Raw genomic sequence first — 24,828 nt, 5'->3', positions numbered from 1 at the left:
GGGACACAAGTTCTCATCCACATCATGAATATCTTCTCCTGCATATTTTCCCTTCATTAGAGAAAATCAAGATTCACCTGGGAGCAATTTAACAATTCAGGACAGATTTAGAAAAAAAAAGTCTAATGGAAATGTATAGAAATATATTTGACATATTTTGACAACTTGTTCAGCCTTTTTGCATTTAAAGACTGATGTGATGAACTAATGCCTAGATGTTGTGGAGGTGAGACTATTCAACAGAGACCCATTAGAATACATTTAGATCAACAGGACAGAAGCAGCTGATAATGGAGGAAACAGCAGAGAATTGTACAGAATCATTTGTATGGATGAACCAAAGCATCTGCAACTTGTTCAAAGAAATGAGGAATTGCTTTTTTGATGTGCACAAGTGACACAATAATGTGAAGATTGAACAAGTAGTTTTGAGAATTACACTTCTGATCAGAGAAATGAACCAAAGCCAGTGATAAAAACTGCAATGAGTAGAGTTGAGGCTCAGATGGCAGGAGCTTCAGTCATTTAAACCGACCAGGATTCAGATCTGATGAAAAGATGTCAGGAAACAGTGTTGGAAATGATGTTTAGCAGCTACCATCTGATGATTTTGTCTTTACATGGTAAATTTGCATCTTTTTGTGGAACAAGGAACAACGAGCAAGGCTTTAATAGTGAGCAGGTGATACTGTGGGCAGGTGAGGTGATTACTGCAATGTGTGTCACCTGCAGTAATCAGCTGAGAGCAGGCAGGTGAAGCAGGGAGAGACAGACAGAGGGAGCCAAAGAGAGACAGGTCAAAAGAGACAGACAGATACAGAGAGACAGGAGCTGGAGCAGGGATCATGACATTCTGCATCTTTTTGTGGTACTTTTGAGTCTTTTTTGTGGTGATTTTGTGTCTCTTTGTGGTAAATTAGTTTATTTTAGTAGAGATTTTGTGTCTCTTTGTGTGGATTTTGTGTCTCTGGTTAACTATAAACTGTGCTGCTTCCATCAAAATCCACAGAAGAACAGGATTTGGTGAAAGCGTTAAAGATTGACTGTAAGTTCTCTGGACTCCACCATTAATCAGTGACAGAACAGAAGTGAGACATTATTTGTGAATCATAAACCAGAAAGTCACTGAGAGGTTTGATTTCTCTGCACACCTTCACTTTGTTTCCATCAGAACGACCAGAAAACGGTGAGTTTTCCTCCTAAAGCTGCCTGAAAATGATCCTTTAACTCCACAAACTTTGATTTTTTCACAGATTTGAATGCTTTATTATTCATAAATGGTGTTTATGTATATTTTTTACAGTAGCAGAATAAACATGGTGATCTGTCAGAGCAGGAGAATCTCAGGTGGTCATTTTCCATCTTTTTATGATGATTTGATCTGTTTTTGTGGTCATTTTCCAGCTTTTTATGGTGATTTGATCTGTTTTTGTGGTCATTTTCCATCTTTTTATGATGATTTGATCTGTTTTTGTGGTAATTTTCCATCTTTTTATGGTGATTAAATCTGTTTTTGTGGTATTTTTTGATCTTTAAATGGTGATTTTACATCGTTGTGTGGTGACTTTGTCTCTTATAGTGATTTAAAGTGTCTTTGGTGATTTTTTCCCCCTCTTTTTGGAATGATTTTGTGTCCTTTTTGTGATAATTTGCGTATTTGGGGACTGGTTTTAGTTTTGGCATCTTTTTTGTGGGGATTCTGTGTCTTCATGGTGATTTTATCTCTTGTGGCAGTTTTAAATTGATGTGGTAATTTCTAGTCTTTTTGCAGTGGTTTTGGTTGTTTTTGTGGTAATTTTCCATCTTTTTGTGGTCATTTAGATTATTTTTGTCCTGATATTTAGTGTTTTTATGATGATTTTGGTTATTTTTGTGGTGGTTTAGCTTCTTCTTGTAGTGATTTTTCATCTTTTAATGATGATTTTGGTTGTTTTTGTGGTAATTTCCGTCTTTTTGTGGTGATGACAAACAGTTTTTTTCTTGGTGTCTCTGAGCTGCTGCTTCTCTGCATTAGTTGATGTAGACAGTGAGTGGGTTTAATTTAACAGAGCAGCTCGTCTTTTGTGTTTTTCCTTTAACGACTGTGATGGTGGGAGCTTTGTGTTGTTGATCTGACCTTGGAACAGTTTTTATAGAGGAGCTGGTGTCTCATTAATGTTCCTCTTCTCTACACTTTAATCAGCTTTTATGTCACCTTCAGTGGTTTTAAACTGAAACGCTGCTGAAGTTCTGCTGTTTTATAAATGATAATTTCATTTTAACTCTGATGTCAAAGAGTCCTCATTCTGACAAATATTTAATCTACACTCAGAGAACGTTTTAAAATCATTGTTGTATTGTTTTAAAAAAGGTTCCTGAGAGGTTAAAGGTGAACTAAGATGTTTTGATGTTTCAGAGGATTTGGTCGTTAGAGAACTTTATGCTGCCTTGAAAGAGAAAAAGAAAACATCTAGAACGTCCTCAGAACATTTTCCTAACTTCCAGCTGGAGTCAAACAGTTCATCCAGATTTTAGTTTGGTTCAGTTTTCATCGTTCTGCATCATTACTCCACCAAAGAACGGCATACGTTTGTCTGTCTGTCTGTCTGTCTGTCTGTCAGCAACATTACTCAAAAACAGACCAACGGATTTGGATGAAATTTTCAGTGAAGGTCAGAAATGACACAAGGACCAAGTGATTAGATTCTGGCAGTGATGCATCTTATAGTCTGGATCCACGGATTTATTAAAGATTTCTGGATCACTGCCAGATAGCAGCACGGCGTCACTGTAACCATGACAACCAGTGAACACTACATCAGCTGATTGTGATCCTACTACAAATCCACCACTGAGGAGTTATCAGGACTTATCCATCAGAAATGATCCAAGGAACAACCGATTCAATTGTGGGGGTGTTTCTGAGTCCCATCAGTTCCTGCCGCCCGCTACATATTTAGGTCACGTGATTCGGTATCTGTACATAAGGAACACATGCATCACACACGCCTGTGCTCAGTGTAAGTTCATGTTGTTTGTGGGTACATCTGTATTAAATGGACACATTCTGATCATCAATAACTAACTGTAAAGGAATTAATTCCAGCCTTCTTCATGGAATAGGTATAACCACCACATCTTCATTAGGAACTTCATCACCATAGACCACCAAATGACAAGTAACAACTTCCCGGCACTCACAGAATACTTCATTTATCCGTGCACACATCCTTCAGAATAAAAGCATGCTTCAAAACAATGAGTAAAGGCATATAAATTTCATGTTGCTTAACACTAATTTAAAAAAAAATGCTGCATTTCTACAAACATATGCTGCATTTCTGACAATGCCACATGGGGGAATGAGCAGCCTTGGTGGAGGACTGCGCTCTCTGAATGCTTTTCTTGTTATGTTGTTTCTTCAAAGGTTTCATCCCCAAGTTTTGTGGTGATTTTTCATCTTTTTGTGTGATTTTGTGCCTTTTTGTGACAATTTTGCATCTACTTGTGGTGATTTTATCTCTTTGTAGAGTTTTTTTTGTCTCCATATGATAGTTTTCAATTAATTTTGTAGTAAGTTTGCAGCTGTTTGTGGTGATTTCACCTCTTTCTGTGGTAATTTTGTGGGAATTTAACATATTTTTGTGGTGATTTTATCTCTTTTTGTGTTGATTTTGGTTCTTTTTGTGTCTCCGTGGTGATTTCACCTCTTTTCATGGTAATATTGCCTCTTTTTGTGGTAGTTTTGTGAGAATTTAGCATGTTTGTGTCTTTTGTAGTCATTTTGCACCTGCTTGTGGTGATTTTGTGTCTCTTTGTGGTAGTTTTGGCCCTTTTTGTGGTTATTTTGTGCCTTTTATTGTGATTTTTTTTCATTTTTTTGTGGTAATCTTCGCCTTTTCTGTGGTGGTTCTTCATCTTTTTATGGCAACGTTGGGGAGTTTTCAACATAAACAGCTGGTTTTGATTCTGTCTGTCAGATCTCACCTGTCTGACTGTTTCCTGTCTGTCTGACTGTTTCCTGTCTGTCTGACTGTTTCCTGTCTTTCTGACTGTTTCCTGTCTGTCTGTTTCCTGTCTGTCTGACTGTATCCGTCCTGATAGTTTGTGTCTTATCCGTCCTCCACATGGTGTTTCCTGCAGCAGAAACTGACTGAGGATTTGTTCTGATGCAACGCTGAGACATGATTCTGTTTTTCATAATTATCTCTGTCACACAAACAGGAACATCTGCAGCAGACAAATAGAACTTTCTGACTTCATGTAGGACAGACTCTGAGTCTGATGCTGAAACACTCAGATCTACAATATTTACTGATTTACTCAAAACACACGGAAAGTACACGAGTCACATGAAAATAGTTGATAGGAGGAGAGTTGAAATGACTTCCTGCCGTCTGTGGACTCTGGTTGGTGTTCTATTTAACCTAAAATGGCTTTCAGCTGAATGATAATAAGTATAAAGTGAATATTCTGCAGGTCCTGACCTGCTTTTTGCACATACTTGAGTTGTTTTCAGTCTTCTAACACAGGCAAGACCTAGTTTGATTCACAACTCAACATATTCACAGTTTAGATCTGAGCAAAAAATGTCACTGAAACTTTTCAGTTTTTTCTGAGATCCTGCTGATCTGTGGTGATTTTGTGGCTCTTTGTCGTCATGGTTTTGTTCCTTTGTGGTAGTTTTGGTCATCTTGGCACTTTGTGGAAATTTTGCATCTTTTTTTAGTGATTTTGCATTTTTTTGTGGTGATTTTTCATTTTTTTGTGGTGATTTTGTGTCTTTTTGGGGTTATTTTTAGTCTTTTTGTGGTAATTTTGCATTTTTTTGTTGTGATTTTGTGTTTTTTCGTGATGATTTTGTGTCTTTGTGTGTTTTTGCAGGGATTTTGTGTCTTTTTGCAGTGATTTTGTGTCTCATTGTCATGATTTTGCATCTTTTTGTGATGATTTTGTGTCTTTTTGTAGTGGTTTTTGTGTCTTGTAGTGATTTTGTGCCTTTTTGTGGTGATTTTTAATCTTTTTGTGGTGATTTTGCTTCATTTTGTGGCCATTTTGTGTCCTTTTGTGGTGATTTTGTGTCTTTCTGGTAATTTCACATGGTTTTGTGTTGATTTTGAGTCTTTTTCTGATAATTTTGTCTCTATTTGTGGTATTTGACGAGCTACTCAACACATTCATGGTTCAGATTGAGCAGCTAATGCCTGAGACTTGACATTTCCACAGTTTTATCAGAGATCCTGCTGAGGAGGAGACGTCTGAGGAGTTTTCTGCTCAACAGCTTCTCTCAGCGGGTGAGAAAATCACATTGACAGCTGCAGTGCATGATGGGAGAATGTGATCGATGCGTCTATGTCTGTGTTTCTAGACGATGAGCTGGGAACTCAGGCAGAATTACACTTTAGAGCTGTGTTTAAACCTGATTATCTTCCCTGTGAACTCCAAGCTGCATCATCTGGGGGTTTTTCTGGTTGTTTCTGTTGGATTTAACTCAATGTTTGACTGTTTTACTCATTCTTCTCTACAATTTAAAGTCCTGAAGCTCCACGGAAACAGAACAAAAACAGGTGACTGCTGGTGTTTTACTATATGTAGCATTTCAATTTATTTCCATTCCTGCCTCTTATCTGCTCAGAAACACTGCCTGCAGTTCAACAGAAAAGTCACTGAATCACTCATGGCTCCACAACACAGACTTTTTTTTTGGTATTTTGCAGAATCTTGTTATTACAAATAGTATCTTTTTGCATTTTTTTAATGAGTCATTTGGGGGGAAAAAATATTTTTGAAGAAGTGTCATGATTTTGAGCCCAGATTTGGTTAATTTTTCACATGATCTGTTCCCGAAACATCAGAAAGCTGAAAATGTGATTATTTTTTTGCTTCTGTTTTTACAGTTTTGGGCAAAATCACCACAGAGAAGGTGGTAATCACCACAAAAAGACACAAAATCACCACAAAGAGACACAAAATCACCACAAAAATAGACAAAATCACCACAAAAATAGACAAAATCACTACAAGAACAGACAAAATCATCACAGAACGACACAAAATCACCACATAAATAGACAAAATCACCATAGAGAGATGCAAAATGACCACAGGAACTCAACATCGTCACAAAAAGAGCTGACATATCCACATAGAGACACAGAATCACCACAAAAAGACACAGAATCACTACAAAAAGACAAGCAAGCAATATCACGACAAAAGTAGACAAAATCAGCATGAAGAGATGCAAAATGACCACAGGGACTTAAAATCATCACGGAAGGGGCCAAAAACACCATAAAGACACACAAAACAATACAGAAAGATGTAAAATGACCACAACAAGAACCAAAATCACCACAAAATCACGACAAAACAAGACAAAATCAACATAAAGAGACATAAAACCGCCACAAAAATATGTAAAATTAGCATAAACAAGGACATAAGTCTTCACAATGAGAGGAAAATCATGACAGACGCACAAAATAACCCCAAAAGGAGACAAAAACACCACAAAGACACACAAAATTACCACATAAAGACAGAGAGTTTCCTGCGGTTTCTCAGATGATGGAGATGTTTTATCTCTTTCTTCACCAGGCCATGGAGCAGGACAAGCCGTGGGCGCTGATCTCAGAAGTCGGAGGGGACTGTGGTCTCCTGGAGGATCATCTGGACATCGTGAAGCGTCACTTCCAGGTGGTCTGCTACCAGGACTTCCTGCAGAACCCGGAGCTCCACGGCCCTCAGGTCCAGGCCCTGCTGATGTGGAGGTACTACCCTGAAGCCCAGCCGGCTCTGCTGAGGATGCTGCCCTCCCTGAAGGTGGTGTCCAGCGGAGGAACCGGCGTCGACCACCTGGACGTCTCCTTCATCAACGGCCTCGGCGTCAAGGTCTCCAACACGCCGGGCGTGGTGTCTCGGGCCACCGCTGATCTGGCCATGGGACTGCTGCTGGCGTCGGCCCGGAGGATCCTGGAGGGTGAGGTGGAGGTTACCCAGAACCAGAACCAGAACCAGAACCAGAACCAGGAGGTTCTTCATGATGGAGACAAACGTACCTGTTTCTGAGCCGTGACACATTTATTTCACTGATCCGCTAAATCTTAGTCTAAAATTGCCCAAAATGATTTTAAACTCATCCAAAGTATCAAATAAACGTCCAAAATGCCTCTAAATTGTCCAAATTGACTCCAAAAATGTCTACAATAACTTGAAAAATGATCCAAAAGAACATAAAATTGTACAAAATGACTCAAAATGTATTCAGTGTAACAAAATAAGTCTAAACTGACATGAATTGTCCAAACAACACTTGAAAACTGTCCAGAATTACATTAAACGAGTTCAAAATTACTGAAAAATTCTCCATAAGTCACGGACAGTTGGAGGTTTTTTTGTGATTTTGGACAATTTTAGTCCAGTTTGAGTCTCTTTATCATCAGTAGAAAGATGTTTCTCCATGCTGGATGGATCTCCAACTACTAGAAGATGTTCCACCATGCTGGATGGATCTCCAACTACTAGAAGATGTTTCTCCATGCTGAATGGATCTCCAACTACTAGAAGATGTTTCTCCATGCTGAATGGATCTCCAACTACTAGAAGATGTTTCTCCATGCTGAATGGATCTCCAACTACTAGAAGATGTTTCTCCATGCTGGATGGATCTCCAACTACTAGAAGATGTTTCTCCATGCTGAATGGATCTCCAACTACTAGAAGATGTTTCTCCATGCTGAATGGATCTCCAACTACTAGAAGATGTTTCTCCATGCTGGATGGATCTCCAACTACTAGAAGATGTTTCACCATGCTGAATGGATCTCCAACTACTAGAAGATGTTTCTCCATGCTGAATGGATCTCCAACTACTAGAAGATGTTTCTCCATGCTGGATGGATCTCCAACTAGAAGATGTTCCACCATGCTGGATGGATCTCCAACTACTAGAAGATGTTTCTCCATGCTGAATGGATCTCCAACTACTAGAAGATGTTTCTCCATGCTGGATGGATCTCCAACTACTAGAAGATGTTTCTCCATGCTGAATGGATCTCCAACTACTAGATGTTCCACCATGCTGAATGGATCTCCAACTACTAGAAGATGTTTCTCCATGCTGAATGGATCTCCAACTACTAGAAGATGTTTCTCCATGCTGAATGGATCTCCAACTACTAGAAGATGTTTCACCATGCTGAATGGATCTCCAACTACTAGAAGATGTTTCTCCATGCTGAATGGATCTCCAACTACTAGAAGATGTTTCACCATGCTGAATGGATCTCCAACTACTTCCTCCTCTGTTCTGTTTCTGAGCCATGCTGACTTTATTTATTCATCCAGTAGCTTTGGTTTTACTCTCAGTTTCTCTTGTCTCCATTTTATGTCTTATTTTTGTTGTTTCGTTTCATTTTGATTATTTTATGCATTTTTTTCTAGGCATTGTTTTGTCTCATTGTATCTCATTTTTCTTGTTTTCTGTCTTTTTTGTCTCATTTTGGTCATTTTTTGTCTTGTTTTTGTCATTTTGTGTGTGTTTTGGACAGTTTTGTCCCCTGATGATCATTCAAGGTCTCATTTTTCTTGTTTTCTGAGTCATTTTGGCCATTTTTCTTCTCATTTTGTCATTTTCTGTCTTATTTTTGTCGTTTTGTGTCTCTTTGTGGTCATATTGTCTCCTCATACTACAGATGTTGAACTGTTTCCATGATTACAGCCTCTACAGACAGTTTTGTGTCTCGTTTTTGGTCATTCTGTGCCTCATTTTTTGTTGTTTTAAGTCACTTTGGCACAATTTTGTCTCTTTCCTTTTGATATTTGTCTCTTTTTGTCCATTTTTATGTCTCGTTTTTGTTGTGTAGTGTCTCTTTGTGCTCATTTTGGCTCCTCCTACTGTAGATATTTTTCTATCTCCATGTTTCCTCCAGACTTTTTCTCTCCACTCTGGGTTTAGATTCATTCTATTAAAACGCTTTAGAGGCACACATCTTCTTCTTCTAGCGCCTCTCCAGCATCCATATTCTATAAATAGTTTGAATAAATGTGTGTAAAACATGCAGATGAAAACCCAACAGGTATTTACGGTGGTTCCCCAGACGGTAATGAGCGTCGGCAGGTGGGAGGCCAGACAGATTATTTCCCTGTTTGTGCCTCCTGGAGGTCTGCAGGAAATAAATAAAGAAGTGAAGCCGATGAATAATTGGGAGGTTTTGGTCCCGGCAGGTCATCTGGTCGCCAGAGACCCCGAGACGAGGCGCATCCCTCTGAACCTGGTGGGAACCGACGTCTCCGGGGCCACGCTGGGCATCGTGGGGATGGGAGACACCGGCTTCAACATCGCCCAGAGAGGACACGGCTTCGAGATGGACGTCCTCTACCACAACAGGAACAGGAGGTCTGAGAGACAAACAGGAAGTCTGGTGGAGAAAGGGGCCAAAGAGTAGAATAAAATATGCTAACCATCCTCACAATGAAAAACAAAGAATGTTTTAATGTCGACGTTGTTGACAGATTTGACCCGTTTTATGTTCAATCATCAGGAAAATTAATACTTCCAAGACCAAGAATCCTTTCCTGAAAAACTCCATTGATAATTGGTATAAAGTGCACAAGCATATTGGAGACACTCCATCTACTTCCCGCTTTGCCCCGATATGGGGTAATATCAGTGCAGGAAGGGCAGATGGTGGCTTTAAAATGTGGACAAATAAAGGTGTGCAGAAAGTAGAAGATGTTTATATTCAGGGCAGCCTCCTTACATTTGAACAATTATGCCAGGTGTACGATATTCCTAAAAAACATTTCTTTAAAAAAACAATAAGAATGCCAACAATAAAAATAAAAACAACACAATAATAAACTATATTTCTGTGGTGCTTTTCTAAACCAGAAGTTTTTTTCAGAACAGCATCATACAATATAAGACAACAATGAAGTAAAACAATTGTATTAATGGAAAATACAGCTAAAGTATGCTGTGTACATGAAATATAATATATACATTTATACACACATATATCCATAAATACACATAAATACACACAGAGAGATTAAAAAACAAAGTGGGGAAAATCTGTAACAGTTTAGGAATGATTTACCATTTTTCAATCCTTAATAACATAAAAATAGCAGCAAATATCTGTAAAATAATCCGATTTTTGATAACTTTAATACAGAAAACAGGAATAATCTGCACAATAACAGTAAATTAAAAACTAATTATTGTAGATATTTCCCATGTGTGGTTCCACAAACAGTGACTGTAGCGTCTGACAGACATCAGGACTAACCAGTGTGTTAAATGGAGCTTCATTTCTTTTCCTCCTGCAGGAGTTTGGAGGACGAGCAGGCGGTCGGAGCGACGTTCTGCCAGAACCTGGATGAGCTGCTGAGGAGGTCGGACTTCGTGGTTTTGGCGGTGAGGTTGACCTCGGAGACGACCGGACTGATCGGAAGCAGAGAGCTGGAGCTGATGAAGCCGACGGCGACGCTGGTCAACATCAGCAGAGGTGGGAATGGAGCTCCAGATGTTCATGAATATAATAATAATAATGTAATAACATCTGTGATCTCTTCAGGCCAGGTGGTGGATCAGGACGCTCTGGTCCAAGCTCTCCGCTCAGGAACCATCCGGGCTGCAGCTCTGGACGTGACTCATCCTGAACCTTTACCCAGGTCTGGAAAACACTCTCAGATTAGTGAAGACACGTTCAAATGACTCCAAAAAAACAGAGAAACGGACTCAAATAGCCCAAAAATAACCTGAAAACCATCCAGAATTACATTAAACAACTTAAAGGGACTGAAAATGTGTTCATAAGTCATAGACAATCAGAATTTTTTGTCATTTTAGGTCATTTTTAGTCCAGTTTTGAGTCTCTGCTCATCATCTGCAGAAAGCTGTTTCACCATGCTGAATGGATCTCCAACAACCTCCTCTGTTCACTGTTTCTGATCCATGCTGCGTTTATTCATTTATCCAGTAGCTTTGATTTTGCTCTGTTTAAAATTGGCCAAATTCTTTTGAGAATTTCAGACTTGAAGTCTGAAACTTGTCTAAAATAACTCAAAAAATCATCTAAAATGACATAAAATCGTCCAGAATGATTCAGATTTGTCCAATCACCAACAAAACAGTCTAAATTGACATGAAATGTCTAAAAAAAAACTTGAAAACTGTCCAGAATTACATTAAACATGTTCAGAATCACTGTAAATTTTTTCAAAAGTCATGGAGAATTTGAGTTTTTTTTTTCTTATTTTCTGTCTCATTTTTGTCATTTTGTTGCTCACCTCTTCAAAATGATTTTCAGTCTTGTCCAAAGTATCAAAAAATGTCCAAAAAATGCCTCAAAATCTGTCTGAAATAACTTAAAAACATGTTCAAGGTAACATAAAACCCTCCAAACTGATGTGGATTATCCAAAAATAACACAGAATTACTTCAAACAATTTGAAAATGACTGAAAACTTGTCATGGACCCTTAGGTTTTTGTGGTTTTGGGCGTTTTTTTAGTCCAGCTTTGAGCCTTTTACTGAGGTCTGAGCTCCTCTGTGAGATCATTGAGATCAGAATCACGTTAAAGCCATGCTGTTGGTGCTTCGTCCTGCAGGGATCATCCTCTGTTCAGCCTCCCCAACGTCCTCATCACCCCCCATGTGGGCGCCAACACCCCCAGCACCGGCGGCAGGATGGTGGAGATGATGGTTGAGAGCGCTGTGGCAGCGATCAGAGGTTTACCGGTTCCCAACGAAGTCAAACCCAACTGATCAGCTCACAGCCTCACCGGGCAGGTCTTAGAGAGGATATGAAGACAAGAAAACAAGTTAGAATGTATTTAAAGAGTTTGATCAAGCCTCTGACTGCAGATTATTACTGAAATCTAGTAGAATTAAACACTAAAAAGAATGATTTCATGACCTCATACACACTGACTGCAAAACCTATGGTTTATGGTTAAAACCTCAGTTTCTGGTTGAGAACTTGGTGATATTTCGTCTAAAACCTCGTTAATCCAGATAAAATGTGGCTCCAGCATCAGCGTGGAGCGTTATTCTGCTGATTTATTCAGCTGTGCAGTGAAAGATGGAATATTGATCGTTGTCTTACTGCTCTGGAAGGAGAAATATGTGCAACGTTTCATATAAAACACCATAAATATGGATTTATACAGGCTTCAAACAGTCATGTACATTAGTGTAAAACCATGCTGACTGCTGTAACATGCATGTGGAAATATAATATGTTGTAAGGGTGGAAGATGTCTGCTGTCATTTTAATAGAAAACATACAAGACACATGATACATTCCAGCAACTTTTTTTTGGTAATTTTGTGTCTCTATTTGGTCACTTTATGTGTCTTTGTGATGATTTTATCCCTCTGTGGAAATTTTTTGTCTCATCTTTCTTGCTTTGTGTCTCATTCTTGTCATTTTGTGTCTCATTTTTCTTGTTGTGTGTGGGGATACTTTTGTCTCAAGTGTCCATTTATTATCTTTGTTTTTGTCATCTTGCGCCTCATTTTTGTTGTTTCATTTTGGTCATTTTATGCATCGTTTTTGTAGTTTTGTGTCACAGTTTGGTCAACTGAGTTTTGTCAAACTGAGTTTTGTTCATTTATGATCATTCTGTGTCTCATTTTTCTCATTTTGCTTGTCATTTGTTCAAAATGATTTTTCAATCTTGTCCAAAGTATAAAAAAAAACATGCAAAAATGCCTCAAAATGGTCCAAAATGTCTCAGAATCGGTCTAGAATAACTTTAAAACATGTCCAAAGTAACATAAAACCGTCCAAACTGACTCTAATTATCCAAAATAACTGGAAAACAGCATCTCGTAAACAAGTCACTCAGTGACGGTTGTAAAGTTGAAAATGTGCCGATTCTTTCTGTTTTTACAGTTTCTGACTCTGATAGATGATCTCATGGGGCCATGTTGTCATGTTTCAACTAGTCCCTTTTGAAATAATTCCTTTAAATCCCAGATCAGTGTTTCGTTTTGATTCTCCTTTTATATTTAGTTGTTTTGTTCTGTTTTTGTTGGGTTGAGAATCTCAAAGAAACATGATCCAGATGTGAACATTCAATCAACATCTGTGAAAACCTTTCACTTCTATTTTCATCATTTTTAAACTGTTTTTGTTTGGCTAAAAGCAGATATTGTAGCTTCCTGCTGCTTGCTCCTTCATGAATGAACTAAATATATATTTTTAATGAATCTTCAGCTCTGTTTAGGTCCCAGACTGTGTGAACGCAGAGGTTTTCCGTCTGTTTAACAGCAGACTTTATGTTTCTGGAGACGTGCCGGCCGATCGTCAGACAGATTGAAGAAACTCTGGACATCTGATGAGTTCAAGCTGAACGTGACTCGATGCTTCACCCCGTCAGGCAGAAACACCGTCTTTATTCACCCAGACACAAATATGTTCCGTCCAGATGATGTTTTTCATCAACACGAGGAAATGTTGTTGGAGTCGATGTGCCAAGTGGTCAAATGTTTGCTCTGTGGGATTTCTCTCTGCATCATCCACTGGAAGCAAATAAAACAGGATGAGGTTTCTGTGTTTCACGTCGAGGCGCTCGCTGCTCCTGTTTAACTCAAAGAATCAGCTTTTGGACAAATATTGAACGAGTCGTCAGCCGACAGGAAGCAGGAGAGAGTTCATGAGGAGCAGTTTATTATAGACGGGATGGTTTCACTTCTTTAATCCAACAACAAACTGGAGGTTGAAGATCTCTGAAATGAAAAATGTAACATCAGACATCTGGAACTTCCTGTAAATAAGTAAAAGTCTCTTCATGTGTTTTCAGAATGCATTTCTGACACAATTTACACATTATCACTTCGGTTTTTTACATCTGGCGACCACAAAGAGACACAAAATGACCACTAACAGACACTAAAACAGCCACAAAAAGACACAAAATGACCACAAAGATGTGAAGTCACCACAAACACACACAAAAATGACTGCAGAGACAAAAAATAACCAAAAAGACACTAAGTGCAAAAAAAACATAAAATGATCACAAAAGACACAAAACCACTAAAATGAGACACAAAACAAACACAAAAAGACACAAAACCACCACAAAGATACTCAAAATAACTTAAAAAGACATGAAATGACCACAAAGACACACAAAAAGGACTGCAGAGACACAAAATGACCACAAAGAGAAATAAAACAACCATAAATAAACATGACAACTACAAAAAGACAGAAAATGACTGCAAAAATAAATAAATAAAATCAGGCAGCAATGTTGCTAGAAAATTAAGCTAAAAAGACAAAAGCAAAAACACAAATTACAAATTACATTTTTAGCTGATTTAAATCCAGTAAAACTCTAATTTTGTGGTCACACTGCAGTAAGTAAAGTAAAAACAGTGAAATATGCAGAAAAATATGAACAATAATTATTATTTGTATAAAAACTGATTTTTACTGTTGACATTATGAATTTTTTATTGTCACAGTTTAAATACACATTTAAATACCTTTTTTCTATTATTTTAATAAATATTGCTATTTTTGTTCAAAAGAGTGAAAAGATGTAAAAATTATTAATATTTAATACAGGAAAAATAAAGTAACTTTACAGCAGGTGCTCTAGGAACTACACGGTGCCAGACCCCCCCAGCCTGTTCGATGGCCACGTCTGGCCCATGTACCTGCAACACAAGAACATCAATTTTCCATTTAAAAAACACAGATATTTGCTTTTATATTTTTAGGTGGTTAACAGGATAATTGCTATTATTTTTAATTCAGTAAAATGGCAAAAATTGGGCAGCAAATGTGTCAGAAAAAAATACATAAAAAATCTAAGGAATTCTGTAAAATAAATACATTTAAAAAAAATTTATATATGGAAAAAAAATATTTTTAGCTGATTTAAATCCAGTAAAACTATAATTTTAGAGTCCCAAATAACTATTTCAGATTTTTGATGAATTCATTATATATGTTAGTATGTATGTTAGTAAATTATTTTAAAAAAAGTGAAATATGCAACAAAATAGTTATTCTAATTATTTTTTTGATAAAAACAGATTTTTATTGTGGACTTTATGTATTTTTTCACTGTCACAGTGATCATGTAAATATTTTTTTTCTGTGATTTTAGTAAATATACCAATGTTTTTGTTCAAATGCATGAAAAAATATGCAAATTATTAATATCTAATACAGGAAAAGTTATGTAACTTTGCATATATATATGTATATATATATATATATATATATATATATATATATATATATATATATATATATATATATATATATATATATATATATATATATAATGTTGAAACTGTATTTTCTGTTAAACTCTGAAGTGAAGCCTCATTTTAAAGAGTTTTTCTGTCTAAATCTAGTGTGAGAAGCTGCTCAGCCTCCAGTGGATGCAGATGTTGGTATTTTCTGGGACTCTGTAGAAGCAGAAAAACTCCCCATGACGTTTAAAGTGAGAGTATCCTGATTACGGCTGAAGGTCGAGTTCTGACCGTAGAACCCAAATGAGGCTCCTGAGGTCTGCCAGTGAGCCGCTGCCACTCACTCTCTATCTATAATTGTATTTTAAAAAGGGCAGCGTGTCTGGAAATGAAGGGCGGCTTACCGAGGCCTCCCTGAAGCCCAGCAGCAGCCACTCGGCCGGCTGCCTCCCTCCAAGGAGGCCCACATGGAGGCTGCCTGAGGCCACCTGACCTCCGAGGAGAGAGGCGTCCTTGAGATCTTCTGATGGAGCTGCAGCTCTCCTCACTTTTATTTAGGTTAAATCACTGCAGCAGGAACATGTGAGAGCTGCTGGAAATAATCAGGATTAACATTCAGGAGAGTTTAGAACCAGAGGAAGATTACAAGATTATTATTCACACAATATTACCAGGTTTAGACTTAATTTAGTCCTTGTTTAGTCCTTGTGTGGCTGCACAGACATCTACCAGACTTCATGCAAATATTCCTCATTTCAGACCTGACTTTATTAAATATTTGTGATGCTGCACGCGTCTGAAGTACTGGACTTCATGCCAAATATTCACAATTTTTGATCTGAAGTTATTTAGATTTTTCTGAAAACCCTGATGACGGCCCAAAAAAGGAAGAGGAGGCAGGGCTTTACCAGGCTGTGTTCAGTCGGGGTGGAGAACTGTTGACCCGTACTGGGGACATTGTCGGGTGTTGGAAAGAGAATTTCAAGGAACTCCTGAACCCAGTAAACACGTCCTCTAAAGAGGAGGTAGAGCCTGAAGACTCGGGGAGATCTTTGTCCATATCCATGGCAGAGGTTGCTGAGGTAGTTAAGAAGCTCCTCGGTGGCAAAGCGCCAGGTGTGGATGAGGTGTGTGTTGTGGATCTGGAGAAGGTCTTCGACTGTGTCCCCTGAGGGGCTCTGTGGGGGTACTGAGGGAGTATGGAGTACTGAGGGAGTATGGAGTACTGAGGGAGTATGGGTACTGAGGGAGTATGGAGTACTGAGGGAGTATGGGGTACTGAGGGAGTATGGAGTACTGAGGGAGTATGGGGTACTGAGGGAGTATGGGGTACTGAGGGAGTATGGGGGTACTGAGGGAGTATGAGGGAGTATGGGGTACTGAGGGAGTATGGGGTACTGAGGGAGTATGGGGTACTGAGGGAGTATGGAGTACTGAGGGAGTATGGAGTACTGAGGGAGTATGGGGTACTGAGGGAGTATGGGGTACTAAGGGAGTATGGGGTACTGAGGGAGTATGGGGTACTGATGGAGTATGAGGGAGTATGGGGTACTGAGGGAGTATGGGGTACTGAGGGAGTATGAGGGAGTATGGGGTACTGAGGGAGTATGGGGTACTGAGGGAGTATGGGGTACTGAGGGAGTATGGAGTACTGAGGGAGTATGGGGTACTGAGGGAGTATGGGGTACTGAGGGAGTATGGGGTACTGAGGGAGTATGGGGTACTGAGGGAGTATGGGGTACTGAGGGAGTATGAGGGAGTATGGGGTACTGAGGGAGTATGGGGTACTGAGGGAGTATGGGGTACTGAGGGAGTATGGGGTACTGAGGGAGTATGGAGTACTGAGGGAGTATGGAGTACTGAGGGAGTATGGAGTACTGAGGGAGTATGGGGTACTGAGGGAGTATGGGGTACTGAGGGAGTATGGGGGTACTGAGGGAGTATGAGGGAGTATGGGGTACTGAGGGAGTATGGGGTACTGAGGGAGTATGAGGGAGTATGGGGTACTGAGGGAGTATGGGGTACTGAGGGAGTATGGAATACTGAGGGAGTATGGAGTACTGAGGGAGTATGGGGTACTGAGGGAGTATGGGGTACTGAGGGAGTATGAGGTACTGAGGGAGTATGGGATACTGAGGGAGTATGGGGTACTGAGGGAGTATGGGATACTGAGGGAGTATGGGGTACTGAGGGAGTATGAGGGAGTATGGGGTACTGAGGGAGTATGGGGTACTGAGGGAGTATGAGGCACTGAGGGAGTATGAGGCACTGAGGGAGTATGAGGCACTGAGGGACTATGGGGTACTGAGGGAGTATGAGGCACTGAGGGAGTATGAGGCACTGAGGGACTATGGGGTACTGAGGGAGTATGGGGTACTGAGGGAGTATGGGGTACTGAGGGAGTATGGGGTACTGAGGGAGTATGGGGTACCAGGCTCACTGATATGAACCATTCAGTCCCTGTACAACCAAAGTGAGAACAGTATCAGCATACTCAGCACAAAGTCAGACACGTTTCCTCCGGTGTTCCACCACTTTTTTCAGTTTTTAAATACTTTTGCACAACTGTAGTTGTTTTGCATTGTTTTGGAGTGTTGTTTGATCATTTTAAAGTTATTTTAGAAAGTTTTTGTAACATTGGACACATGTTGGTTACATTTTGGGACATTTTAACCAGATTTTAAGTCATTTTGAACGGTTTTGAAGTTATTTTGAACATTGCACCAAAACAGCTGGCACACTGAGCTCTGCTGTCATATTAGAGTCACTAGAATCAGAGTTAATATCTAAAATGTTCAATCTTCAGCTGCTGGTTGGCTGGATGAGTGGGAGGAAGAAGTCTAATGAACTCTGAGCAGTGACCTTCCTACGTAGAATTAACATAAATCCATCCTGGAAAAACGGGATAAAAATACGAAGCAGCAGCAGATGAGACGCTGAAGTCTGCAGGGATTGAAGAAGCTTCTCGCTGATCCTGGTGAGTCACGTCGAGGAGCTGCGTGAAACAGAAACCGACATCCTGCCGTTTCCTCTCAGAGCTCGGCTGGATCTGGTGTTTGTTCGCGGCTTCGTCAGCGGCCCGGCCTCATGTTCCATTTCTATTTTTGCATGTTCGACTACAGCAGATGAAAGAGCGCCGAGGTTTTTTCGCCTCAAAGCTCAAGTTCCTTTTGAAAGAGTACTTCTTTTATTTATTTATTTCCTCCTCTTCTGCGAGAGAACAGCCAACTGTATTATTATCCAGAAGGAGTTGGAGGAAAACTCCAGCCTTAATTAAAGCACAAGAGGAGAAGTCTGCTTCTTATTTTAGGATTAACAAAGGCTCAAAGCTTCAGTCTCATTGCTGAAGGCTGCAGTCTGAAAGTGAAGCTTTGACGTCAAATCTGAGAGAAATACAGGAATATATACTTACAGAGCACTTTATTAGGGACAGCAGTTATTAATGTGGTGATGATGTAATAAAGTTTCATCTGAATAAAACATCAGGAAGAGGAAAAATGTGATTTCAGGGACTTTATCTGAGCTCTGGTTGTTGGTTTGAGTGTTTGTGAAGCTGCTGATCTTCTAGATTTTCATTACGATGATCTCAAAAGTTGAGTCATTTTGGACATTTTTGAGTTTTTTCAAAGTTTTAAAGTAATTTTGGACCAATTTTAGTCAAGATGAAGAGGTTTTGAATCATTTTGGACACATAAGATAAGATAAGATAAGATAAGATAAGATAAGATAAGTCCTTTATTTCTCCCCATGCCAGGGGAAATGTACATTGTTACAGCAGTTTATGTAGCAACATTGGATGTATTTTGAGATATTTTGAGATATTTTGACCAAATTTAGGCCCAATGGACAAACGAGACACAAAGTGACAAAAACAAGACACAAAATGACAGAAATGAGACACAAAATGACAAAAACAAGACATAAAGTGACAAAAACAAGACACAAAATGACAGAAATGAGACACAAAATGACAAAAACAAGACACAAAATGACAGAAACAAGACACAAAATGACAGAAATGAGACACAAAATGACAAAAACAGGACACAAAATGACAAAAATGAGACACAAAATGACAGAAATGAGACACAAATTGACAGAAGCAAGACAGAAAACGACAAAAACGAGACAAAATGACAAAAATGAGACAGAAAACTACAAAAATGAGACAGGAAATGCCAGAGATGAAACAGAAAATGACAGAAGCGTCATCACCAGGCTATGCTAACTTGTTGTGGGACACACGTTCCATTAACAATGAATAACATACGTAGAATTCTTCTCTGCTATTTGATCAGGAGCGTTGTTCTTGGCGGCTGGTTATCCTGACAGCTCTCTCCTGTCGCTTCCTCTGGTGCTTTTAATTAACACTTCCATGGTGTTAACGGCTGGATGTGGGCACAGGGAGAAGCTGCGAACACCACTAGATGTGTTTTCTATTTTCAACCGCCAGCAACAAACAGCTGCAAGGAGAGGAAATGGAACGAGTGAAGACATTATTATTCATTTACATCTGAGTGGAGCTTCTGGCCTCATTCAGCAGCAGAGAACTGCTGCTCTGTGGTCAGCATCTCCTCCTTTTAGTGGACTTTTCCATCCTCACATTTCAGTTTTCTTCCTGTCAAAGTGTCTCCAAGATGCAATCAAAGCTGAGAGTCGGTCGCTTGGAGAGATTCACGCTGAGCTGACGGCATGTGGAGAATCACACGAGCTCATATTCTGCTTTTTCACATGATAGAGCTGCTTTTTCTGCTCTTTCATTGCACAAGGAACACAGAAATGAAGCAGCAAGATCTTTTTTTTTAAAGTACAGGATGGATGTGTAAAGATAAAATATTAAAGTCTCGTCAAAAAGCTGTTTTTACTTCTGGATATAGTACATTACTGAACGTACATGAAATTATAAGGGATTAATGTGTCTTATTTTTGTCATTCTACGTCTTGTCTTAGTGGTTTTGTCTTGTTTTAGTCGTTTTGCATCTTGTTGTGGTTTTGTGTCTTGTTTCTGTCATTTTGTGTCTTGTTTTAGTTGTTTTGTTTCTTATTTTTGTCATTTTGTGTCTTGTTTTTGTTGTTTTGTGTCTTGTTTTTGTCATTTACATCATCCAACAGTTGTCCTACAGAATGGGCAGAGCAAACCTCGGTCCTCTCTTCTATTTTTCATGTTTTCATAACAATGTCAGCATTGACTGAAAGGTCTTTCTCCTGTTGAAACTCCTGGTTTGAAGCTTTTCTTCTACGCAACATGTTAGCATCCTGCTAGCAGCTAGCCTCCATTAAAGAGCCAGCAGCTGCCTCACACATTATTTCTTCACCATGTCGACACTCAGACGTAGTGTTAGAACCTCCAGAGGCCGCAGAATAACTGAGGTTAAATCGCCCTGAACCCAACAAGCTTTGACATGACAACAACTTGAAGTGTTGTTTCTCAAACTGCTGAGCGGTAGCTGTCAGGACTTCATGTGATGCTGCACTATCAATACATTTTTATATACAGGGTGGTCTAGACTTATGTTGGAGTCCTGTTCCTACAGCACGGCAGTTTTCACCCTCAGTCACAACTCATATATGTACATTAGTAGCTATAGCACTCAGCTACGCTAACACAGTGGTAGAATCATCATTAAATAATCACTATTAAATAGTCTAATTGCTGTAGGACAGACAGATTTTCTGAATCTTTCTGTCCTGCAGGGATAGCAGTCGTCCACCACTGATGCTTCGTTGTTCATTGAGGCAGATATGAAGTGGATGATCCATGTTTGTCAGAATGGCCTCCATCTTGCTCTGTGCTCATCTCTCCACCTCATCCTAAAATCAGATCAATGACCATTTTTGACCATTTCCAAGTAATTTTGGACAAGTTTTTGACATGTTGGACAAAATCTGAGACACTTTCACCAGATTTGGTCCAATTTTCAGTTGCATTTGGACAAATCATTGTCATGTTGGACCCATTTTGAATCATTTCTACCAGGGTTTGGGTCATTTTGAACAATTTTTAAGTTATTTTGGATGAGTTTTTGAAATACTGGACAAAATTTGAGACATTTTGACCAGATTTTGAGTAATTTTGGAGCATTTTCAGTTCATTTTGGACAATCTTTTCTGTCATGTTGGACGCATTTTGTGTCATTTCTACCAGGGTTTGAGTCATTTTGGATAATTTTGGAGTAATTTTTGTCCATTTTGGATGAGTTTTTGACACATTGACAAAACTTGAGACATTTTGATCAGATTTTGTGTCAGTTTGAACTTCATGGTTGTTTATGGTGCAGCTAGAAACCTGTTGTGTTTCTTTCAACCACAACAGACTTCTACCTCTTCAGATTAGCACTAGCATGATGCAAGTCCTTCCTGTAGTTGTTCTTGTGAATGACTGCTGAGACTTCTAGTGGATAGAGGTAGCAGGTTTATGTTTCGGACTCCTTCAGCTGGTCGCTCACCTGCTGACTTCTTGAGTTCCTGGACTTCAGGTTGTCGGTCTCTGAGCTGTAAATCCATCCAACGCAACTGTAAACCTCACAGCAGATGACAAATAAAGATAAAGTAGCCGGAGCTGCAGAGATCTGCAGACAGACGGCAGCGACGGATACATGACAACACCTCTAAACTATTATAAATCACCACCAGGAGTTTGCAAACAACTCTGAGAAAGACAAGGAGCTGCAGAAATCGACACTTTTAAAGCATTTAAGCATGAGAACAGATTCTAACAGGCTCCAAAAATAGCAGTACACTGGAAAAATGTCCCTCTCAAAACAAGGAAAAAAAACTTATTTCTAGGAACTTTTACCTTGAAATAAGTGAAAAAATCTGCTAATAGAATAAGTGAAAATGTCTTGGTAAGATTTCTTGAAATAAGATATGATATTTAGAATACTGAGAGCTTAAAATTAGCTGGGAAAACTTATTTTAAGCTCTATTTCACCAGGATTGTCAAGCTTAGGTGTCTTAAAATAAGCCAGATATGCTAAAAAAAACAAAAAAAAACAAAGAAGAAGTAGTTTTTCACTCAAAAATAGATTTTTGCTTTCATGTAACCTCGTAATTTGAGATGTTTTAACCCTCCTGCTGTCTTAATTTACAGGCACCAAAAAATATTGTTTCCTTGTCTGAAAAAAAATTCCAAAAATCAGCAAAAAAAATTCCCCAAATTTCTGAAAATTTGCAAAACCTTCAGGAAGAAAATTCCAATAATTCCTTAAAAGTTTCCCTTAAAAGTTTTATTTAAAAAAAAAAAAAAAAAAATCCCCCAAATTTGGCAAGAAAATTCTTGTAAATATTTTCAAAAAATTAGTAAAAATCTTCCCAAAAAGTGATTCCGTATATATCAGTAAAACTTCTAATATTTTCTTTAAGAACATTCACATAAAAATCAGAAGACATCAGAAGTTTCACTCTAAAAATATATTTTTTCCACATTTTCAAACTTTAAAACGGGTCAATTTGACCCGCAGGACGACACGAGGGTTAAATTTATTTTGAGTTTTCTTGAAAAATTCAACTCAAAACAAGATCATTTGAAGATTGTTTGACTTAAGATATTTAAGATGCTTGTCTTAAAACAAGTCCCTCCATCTGCTGAAATGTCTCTTGTTAAGTGAATTTATCTTAAATCAAGTGGGATGAGACATTTTGACTAAAAGTAAGACAAATAGACTTGGTAAGATTTGGAGTTTTTGCAGTGTTTGAGCCTGTAAATGTACAGAATACTTTCTGTTTAATAATACCTCAGAACACGCCGTGGGTTTATAAAGTTTAGCTGCTATCGACGGCGTTGTCAGAAGAAGAACTTCTGCAGGTTGTTTTGTTGTTGTTCAAAAGGTCTCTGATTAGAGAGATTCACGTAAAACGTTCTATAAAAGCAGCAGCACACAGTAAATTTATTTATATCTGCGTTCAGGTGTCAAGCTGCCGGTATAAAAATAATCCAGAGATAATGGCTTTGTTCTCATTGGTGTTAAACGAGTTGTTTTTCTTTGTGTTTACAGCCAACACATTTAATTAAACTGCATCTGGGATCATCTGCAAAATGTCGTCAGTGAAATTAGAAAGAAAACACAGATTATTTTAGAAAAACAGAGGCTTTAACTGTTTAAAAATCCATCTGAATGTAAATATTATGGATTTATTCAGACATCAACAAGTTAAAACATGTGAAGAACTTCATATTTAGTAGATTCTAGACTGAACAGAACTGTGATCTTTTTAGGAGTTCAAATTATTTTGACTGCACTTGTGGATCAATAATGGAAATAAAGTGAAATAATAAGAGTGCGGGGGAATTTAATTAACACGTCAGAAAGTAAACAAGAAGCTTTTTTCTTTCCTTCAGTCTCTCAGTTGTGTTCAAGCTGCAGAAACTGAATTACAGCAACAGTTTAGATGCAATTAGAGGAAAAAATAACAGCAGAATGTGAAGAAAAATCTTTAAAAAGACCAAAACTTTATTCAAATCAGGCCCTGAACCTGAACGCAGAGCCGTTTTTTAATAAAGAGCACGTTTATCGAAGGTTATTACTGGATGGAAAACACATCGGAGCATAAAAACAACCTTTTTTCCCCCCAGTTTTCTTCCAATAAAAGCATTTAGCAGCTGAAAAACATGACTCACATCAGAACACAGGAACAGAACAGACCGAATATCAGAGCTGGAGATTATTAAACAGAATTTATCTTCAGGAAATTTAAATTTAGATGCTGTAAATTATCCACAGAATTCTGCAAACACCTTCAGTAAATCAGCACAAAGACTGAAGCACAAAATAACAGTTCAAACACAAGACTGTATCTTTTATACTATATATGTTACAGTATCCCACCGTGTTTTTATAGCACCTGGTATTTTGCTCATTTTTATAAATATCAATATGTAGATTAATCTGATATAATCTAATAAATACAATGTAATACAATAAATAAGATATATTTATTGTAATTATTGAATGTTTCAGTATTCCACCGTGTTTTTATGTCACCTGTTGTTTTTTAATTAATATTAATATCAAAATATGAATATGTAGATACATATAAGATAATAGATCAACATAATATAATATTATTTTTATTGTAAATTTTGAATGTTACAGTATTTCACTGTATTTTAATGGCACCACGTATTTTTTATCATTTTTATTAATAGTAATAATATTAATATGTAGATAAATATAATATTCTATCATATTTTTTATAATATTTATTTATTATCTTATTATCATTTCTTATATTACATTGTATTACTTTACATTATATTTAATTTTTTAAAAATTTTTTTATTGCAATTATTGAATATTTCACTGTGTTTCAAGGACACCTGTTATTTTCCTCATTTTAATTAATATTAATAAAATTTATATATGGATAAATATTATGTTATATTATATTGTATTATATTGTATTATATTTATCATATTATACTATACTATATTATATTACATTAAATTAAATTAAATTATATTACATTTATTATATTATTAATTATTATTATTTTATTATTATTATATGTTTTTATTTATTTATTGAAATTTTTGAATGTTGTAATGACACCTGTTATTTTCCTCATTTTTATTTATTTTATAGATGTTATTTTATGTTTTTTTCAGTTTTGTGTTTATTAAG

General features: G+C 37.9%; 1 protein-coding gene across 4 annotated transcripts; it reads left to right on the top strand.

The window, feature by feature from the left end:
- The first annotated feature begins 1,068 nt into the window (after positions 1-1,068).
- On the top strand, positions 1,069-12,296 carry LOC111587336 (glyoxylate/hydroxypyruvate reductase B-like). Of its 4 annotated transcripts, XM_023297250.3 has the most exons (8): positions 1,172-1,186; positions 1,304-1,347; positions 5,206-5,273; positions 6,580-6,961; positions 9,208-9,379; positions 10,315-10,493; positions 10,563-10,659; positions 11,598-12,296. In XM_023297250.3, the coding sequence occupies exons 2-8, from the start codon at positions 1,317-1,319 to the stop codon at positions 11,752-11,754; spliced, it is 1,086 nt and encodes a 361-aa protein (XP_023153018.2). In that variant the 5' UTR covers positions 1,172-1,186; positions 1,304-1,316; the 3' UTR covers positions 11,755-12,296. The 4 variants fall into 4 exon arrangements, with proteins under 4 accessions (XP_023153019.2, XP_023153018.2, XP_054870923.1 ...); XM_023297253.3 differs by lacking the exons at positions 1,172-1,186; positions 1,304-1,347 and adding an exon at positions 5,514-5,546 and having other exon boundaries at positions 4,961-5,273; XM_023297251.3 differs by lacking the exons at positions 1,304-1,347; positions 5,206-5,273 and having other exon boundaries at positions 1,069-1,186.
- The last annotated feature ends 12,532 nt before the right edge of the window (positions 12,297-24,828 follow it).

The sequence above is a fragment of the Amphiprion ocellaris genome, chromosome 11, assembly GCF_022539595.1.
Source record: "Amphiprion ocellaris isolate individual 3 ecotype Okinawa chromosome 11, ASM2253959v1, whole genome shotgun sequence".
In the NCBI taxonomy this organism is placed as follows: Eukaryota; Metazoa; Chordata; class Actinopteri; family Pomacentridae; genus Amphiprion; species Amphiprion ocellaris.
This window is presented reverse-complemented; position numbering and strand designations above follow the sequence as displayed.